General features: G+C 46.8%; 1 protein-coding gene across 1 annotated transcript; it reads right to left on the reverse strand.

The window, feature by feature from the left end:
• Positions 1 to 4,475: 4,475 nt before the first annotated feature.
• Positions 4,476 to 4,787, reverse strand: LOC144494037 (histone H4). Its single transcript, XM_078213612.1, has one exon. The coding sequence runs from the start codon at positions 4,785 to 4,787 to the stop codon at positions 4,476 to 4,478; it is 312 nt and encodes a 103-aa protein (XP_078069738.1).
• Between the last annotated feature and the right edge of the window lie 2,162 nt (positions 4,788 to 6,949).

Here is a 6,949-nt window from a genome sequence, read left to right on the forward strand (position 1 = left end):
CATCCAGTTTGTACACATCCCACCTCCCCCAGAACCGGTCCCAATATCCTAGGAATCTGAAACCCCGCCATTCACACCATCTTTTCAGCCACATATTCACCCTACCTATGTATCCTGCTGTTTTTAATCTGACTAGCACGTGGTACAAGTAGTCATCCTGAGATCACTACCTTTGAGGTCCTACTTTTCAGTTTGCTTCCTAGCTCCCAATATTCGGCTTTCAGGACCTCATCCTTTTTTGTCAACATCTTTTGTATCAACGTATACTATGACCACAGGCTGTTCACTCTCCCCTTTCAGAATGTCCTGCAGCCGCTCTGAGGCATCCATGACTCTACCAACAGAAAGGCAACATACCATCCTGGAGTCTTGTTTGCAACCACAGAAACGGCTCTCTATTGCCCTTACAATGAATCCCACGTAACTATTGTATTCCCACACTTTTTACTCCTCCTCTCTGCAGCAGAACCAAAGCTGATGCAACAGATTTGGCTGTTGCTGTTCTCCCCTGAAAGGCCATTCCTTAACAGTATCCAGAACAGTACATCTGTTTTGCAGGGGAACAGCCACAGGAGATTCCTGCGCTGCTTTGTGGATAAAATGATACATCAGCTTACAACACCCACAAAGTATTAACAAGGAATTGCAAAAATCTGACAAATTCTATCCATTACTCTTTCTGACCCACTGTCATAGAGTCATAGAGGTTTACAGTATGGAAACAGGCCCTTCGGCCCAACTTGTCCATGCCGCCCTTTTTTAAAAAAAAACCCTCAGCTAATCCCAACTGCCCACATTTGGCCCATATCCCTCTATAGCCATTGTACCCATGCAACTATCTAAATGCTTTTTAAAAGACAAAATTGTCCCCGCCTCTGCTACTACCCCTGGCAGCTTGTTCCAGACACACACCACCCTCTGTGTGAAAAAATTGCCCCTCTGGACACCTTTGTATCTCTCCCCTCTCACCTTAAACCTATGCCCTCTAGTTTTAGACTCCACTACCTTTGGGACAAGATATTGACTATCTAGCTGATCTGTGCCCCTCATTATTTTATAGACCTCTATAAGATCCCCCCTCAGCCTCCTACGCTCCAGAGAAAAAAGTCCCAGTCTATCCAGCCTCTCCTTATAACTCAATCTATCAAGTCCCTGTAGCATCCTAGTAAATCTTTTCTGCACTATTTCTAGTTTAATAATACCCTTTCTATAATAGGGTTACCAGAATTGCATACAGTATTCCAAGTGTGGCCTTACCAATGTCTTGTACAACTTCAACAAGACATTCCAACTCCTGTATTCAATGCTCTGACCGATGAAACCAAGCATGCCGAATGCCTTCTTCACCATTCTGTCCACCTGTGACTCCACTTTCAAGGAGCTATGAACATGTACCCCGAGATCTCTTTGTTCTGTAACTCTCCCCAACGCCCTACCATTAACTGAGTAAGTCCTGCCCTGGTTCAATCTACCAAAATGTATCACCTCGTTTTTGTCTAAATTAAACTCCATCTGCCATTCGTCAGCCCACTGGCCCAATTGATCAAGGTCCCGTTGCAATTGGAGATAACTTTCTTCACTGTCCACTATGCCACCAATCCTATTGTCATCTGCAAACTTACTAACCATGCCTCCTATATTCTCATCCAAATCATTAATATAAATGACAAATAACAGTGGACCCAGCACTGATCCCTGAGGCACACCGCTGGTCACAGGCCTCCAGTTTGAAAAACAATTCTCGACAACCACCCCTTTTGTATCCATTTAGATACCTCACTCTGGATCCCGTGAGATTTAACCTTATGCAACAACCTACCATGCAGTACCTTGTCAAAGGCCTTGCTAAAGTCCATGTAGACAACATCAACTGCATTGCCCTCATCTACCTTCTTGGTTATCCCTTCAAAAAACTCAATCAAATTTGTGAGACATGATTTTCCACTCACAAAGCCATGCTGACTGTCCCTAATCAGTACTTGCGTCTCTAAATGTCTGTAGATCCTGTCTCTCAAAATACCTTCCAACAATTTACCCACCACACATGTGAGGCTCACTGGCCTGTAGTTCCCAGGCTTTTCCCTGCAGCCCTTTTTAAACAAAGGCACAACATTTGCCACTCTCCAATCTTCAGGCACCTCACCCGTGACAATCGATGATTCAAATATCTCGGCGAGGGGACCCATAATTTCTTCCCTCGCCTCCCACAATGTCCTCGGATACACTTCATCAGGTCCCAGAGATTTATCTATCTTGATGTGCTTTAAGACTTCCAGCACCTCCTTCTCTGTAATATGTACACTCCTCAAGACATCACTATTTATTTCTCCAAGTTCCCTAACATCCATGGTTTTCTCAACAGTAAATACTGATGAGAAATATTCATTTAGGATCTCACCCATCTCCTGTGGATCTGCAAATAGATGACCTTGTTGATTCTTAAGAGGCCCTACAGATTCAGTCTGTGTCTTTCTGCCAGCTGTTCGAACTTTTTTATTAGTGTCACAAATAGGCTTACATTGACACATGCAAAGAGGTTACTGTGAAAATCCCATCATCAGCACACTCCAGCGCCTGTTCCGGTACAAAGAGAAAATTTAGCATGGCCAATACACCTAACTAGCACGTCTTTTGGACCATTAAACCGTAGCACCCGAAGGAAAGCCATGCAGAGGACGTGCAGACTCCACAGTGACCCAAGCCAGGAATCGAACACGGGTTCCTGGCGCTGTCAGGTGGCAGTGCTAACAACTGTGCTGCCCCCATGTGGGTCTACAAGATTATGAGAGGCATGGACAGAGTGGATAGTCAGAAGCTTTTTCCCAGGGTGGAAGAATCAATTACTAGGGGGCATAGGTTTAAGGTGCCCGGGGCAAGGTTTAAAGGAGATGTACGAGGCAGAATTTTTACACAGAGGGTATGGGTGCCTGGAACTCGTTGCTGGGGGAGGTAGTGGAGTAAGAAGTCTCACAACACCAGGTTAAATTCCAACAGGTTTATTTGGTAGCAAATACCATAAGCTTTCGGAGCAGAGCTCCTTCGTCAGATGGAGTGGATATCTGCTCTCAAACAGGGCACAGACATAGAAATCAAATTACAGAATACTGATTAGAATGCAAATCTCTACAGCCAGCCAGGTCTTAAATGTACAGACAATGTGGGTGGAGGGAGCATTCAACACAGGTTAAAGAGATGTGTATTGTCTCCAGACAGAACAGCTTGTGAAATTCTGCAAGTCCAGGAGGCAAGCTGTGGGGGTTACTGATAATGTGACATAAATCCAACATCCCGGTTCTGCCACAGCAACCTCTGCAAGACGTGCCGGATCATCGACACAGATGCCATCATCTCACGTGAGAACACCATCTACCAGGTACACGGTACCTACTCTTGCAACTCGGTCAACGTGGTCTACCTGATACGCTGCAACAAAGGATGTCCCGAGGCATGGTACATTGGGGAAACCATGCAGACGCTACGACAACGGATGAATGAACACCGCTTGACAATCACCAGGCAAGACTGTTCTCTTCCTGTGGGGGAGCACTTCAGCAGTCTTGGATCTTCAGGTAAGCGTTCTCCAAGGCGGCCTTCACGACACACGACAGCGCAGAGTCGCTGAGCAGAAACTGATAGCCAAGTTCCGCACACATGAGGACGGCCTAAACCGGGATGTTGGATTTATGTCACATTATCAGTAACCCCCACAGCTTGCCTCCTGGACTTGCAGAATTTCACAAGCTGTTCTGTCTGGAGACAATACACATCTCTTTAACCTGTGTTGAATGCTCCCTCCACCCACATTGTCTGTACATTTAAGACCTGGCTGGCTGTAGAGATTTGCATTCTAATCAGTATTCTGTAATTTGATTTGTGTCTGTGCCCTTTTTGAGAACAGATATCCACTCCATCTGACGAAGGAGCTCTGCTCCGAAAGCTTATGGTATTTGCTACCAAATAAACCTGTTGGACTTTAACCTGGTGTTGTGAGACTTCTTACTGTGCTTACCCCAGTCCAACGCCGGCATCTCCACATCATGACTACCATCGAGGTAGTGGAAGCAGATACGACAGTGACTTTGAAGGGGCGTCTTGACAAGTACATGAATAGGATGCCAATAGATGGATACGGTCCCCGGAAGGGTAGGGGGTTTTAGTTAAGTCGAGCAGGATGGTCGGTGCAGGCTTGGAGGGCAGAAGGCCCTGTTCCTGTGTTGCAATTTTGTTTTTTGTTCATATACATTGAGAATCGCAGTCAACGTATCTGAAAGAGGGGGCAATAACGGTTGCGCAACGGGACAGGGGGCAAATGCGGAATGGCTCATGCCCGAAAGGTTAAAATATGATCAATTATAGATGACGAATTATGAAGAGATAAGAGTTCCGCTCTTGTATCAAGGTCAGTGCTCTCAATGTGAGGATGTGGGCGGCTCTGAAAAGAGCCTTTGGGTTTTGTGAGAATTGTGTAGATTTGTTCAGCCGCCGAATCCATAGAGAGTGCGGCCCTGGCGTTTCAGAGCGTACACCACATCCATGGCGGTGACCGTCTTGCGCTTGGCGTGTTCGGTGTAGGTGACCGCATCCCTGATCACATTCTCCAGGAAAACCTTCAGCACCCCGCGGGTCTCCTCGTAGATCAAGCCCGAGATCCGCTTGACCCCGCCACGGCGAGCCAGGCGGCGGATGGCTGGCTTGGTGATGCCCTGAATGTTATCACGAAGCACTTTGCGGTGCCGCTTTGCTCCGCCTTTCCCCAGTCCTTTGCCTCCTTTTCCTCTGCCAGACATGATTCTTCTTCAGTCAAATCGCTGCTGAATGAGAGAGGAGCTGCTGCAGCTTCCTTTATTATACAGCTCGCCCCGACCTGGCTGAGAAAGAGAGAGAGAGAGAGAGGCGGGGCGGGGAGGAGACTGAGAGACAGACAGAGCAGTGAAATGTCTTTCACCATCCAGCTCTTCCTCCTGCCGGCTCGAACCGACATTTTAGATTCAAATTCAAACAGAAGTGAAAAGACCGCGCGGAACAAACGTACAAACTGGAATATGAGATACAAGCGAGTTCGAAACCCGGATCTATTCAATCCAGACTTGTCAGTAACATTCCCGCCTCAGTGCAATCCTTTCTTTAGCCAGTCGAACTGCCTCCTCCCATTTCAATCCCAGCTCCGACTCCATTCCCGGCAACTCCTCTTCCAGACAGGTTCAGAATTTTGCTCAGATCTCTCCCAGCTGATAAAATGTGTTTGTGGTTTGAATTGTGAGGTGGGCTTTCTCCGCCAGGATTCCTCTTTTACACCCACACCCTGAATCTGTGAATAAAGAAACTAACACAAAGTGTGTGTTCCCTCGGAGCCATTCCCGGGTCAGGGAGAGGCAGCAACATCCCTGTGTTTGAGTGCAGAGTGTGAGGGGGGTCCGGGTCTAGAACATGTCAGCGTGTGAGCGGGAATATTGGATTGATATTTCTACCTGAAATCTGCTCCCAGCGCCGGGACAGCGATTCACTGCCGCGGGGGGTTCAGCTCTTTCCTGAGAGAGGTGGGTGGCTCTGAGAAGAGCCTTTGGGTTTAGAGGTTTAGGATTTGCTCGGTGTATTTCACTTCTTTCCTGCTTTCTGAGATTTTGCTGCAATCGCTTTGGGTTTGGCCTTCGATGTCTTTCCCTTCGTGACCTTCTTCACAACAATCTTTTTCTTGGGTGTCACTTTCTTCATGCTCTTTTTTGGAGTCGCCTTCTTGATTGTTTTCTTGACTGTTTTCTTCGCTATGGGTTTCTTGGCTGCTGGTTTCTTCGCTGCTGGTTTCTTTGCTGCCGTTTTCTTTGTTGCCGATTTCTTTGTTGCTTTCTTGGCCACCGCTTTCTTCACTGGGGTTTTCTTGTCCGCTTTTGAGTTTTCCGCTCCGCTGTTTTCTGAGCGATTCTGTAGGAGCCGGAGGCGCCAATGCCGCGGAGCTGAATCAGCTTTCCATTTTCCACATTCCTCCTTAAACTTTGCTTGATCAGGGCCACCCGTTTCTCCACATTCACCCCTTTGCTCCGCAGCTCCTTTTTGATGGCGGCAGCGGAGATTCCCTTGCGATCCTTGCAATCCGCCACTATCACAATTGAAATGTGGAGCTTGTTCAAGGAACAGCTACTGCGTGTCCTTGATAAGTATGTACCTGTCAGGCAGGGAGGCAGAGGTCGAGCGAGGGAACCGTGGTTTACTAAAGAAGTTGAATCTCGTGTGAAGAGGAGGAAGGAGACTTATTAAAGATGAGACGTGAAGGCTCAGTTAGGGCGCTTGAGAGTTACAAGTTAGCCAGGAAGGACCTAAAGTGAGAGCCAAGAAGAGCCAGGAGGGGACATGAGAAGTCTTTGGCAGGTAGGATCAAGGAAAACCCTAAAGCTTTCTAGAGGTATGTCAGGAATAAAAGAATGACTAGGATAAGATTAGGGCCAGTCAAGGACAGTAGTGGGAAGTTGTGCGTGAAGTCCAAAGTTATAGGAGAGGCGCTAAATGAATATTTTTCGTCAGTATTCACACAGGAAAAAGACAATGTTGTTGAGGAGAATACTGAGATACAGGCTAGTAGACTAGAAGGGATTGAGGTTCATAAGGAGGAGGTGTTAGCAATTCTGGAAAATGTGAAAATAGATAAGTCCCCTGGGCCGGATGGGATTTATCCTAGGATTCTCTGGGAGGCTAGGGAAGACATTGCAGAGCCGTTGGCTTTGATCTTTATGTCGTCATTGTCTACAGGAACAGTGCCAGAAGACTGGAGGATAGCAAATGTTGTTCCCTTGTTCAAGAAGGGGAGTAGAGATAACCCTGGTAATTAAAGACCAGTGAGCATTGCTTCTGTTGTGGGCAACATTTTGGAAAGGATTCTAAGAGATAGGATTTATAATAATCTAGAAAGGAATAATTTGATTAGTGATAGTCAACACGGATTTGTGAAGGATAGGTC

This window comes from Mustelus asterias, chromosome 5 (assembly GCF_964213995.1).
Source record: "Mustelus asterias chromosome 5, sMusAst1.hap1.1, whole genome shotgun sequence".
NCBI classification, from domain to species: domain Eukaryota; kingdom Metazoa; phylum Chordata; class Chondrichthyes; order Carcharhiniformes; family Triakidae; genus Mustelus; species Mustelus asterias.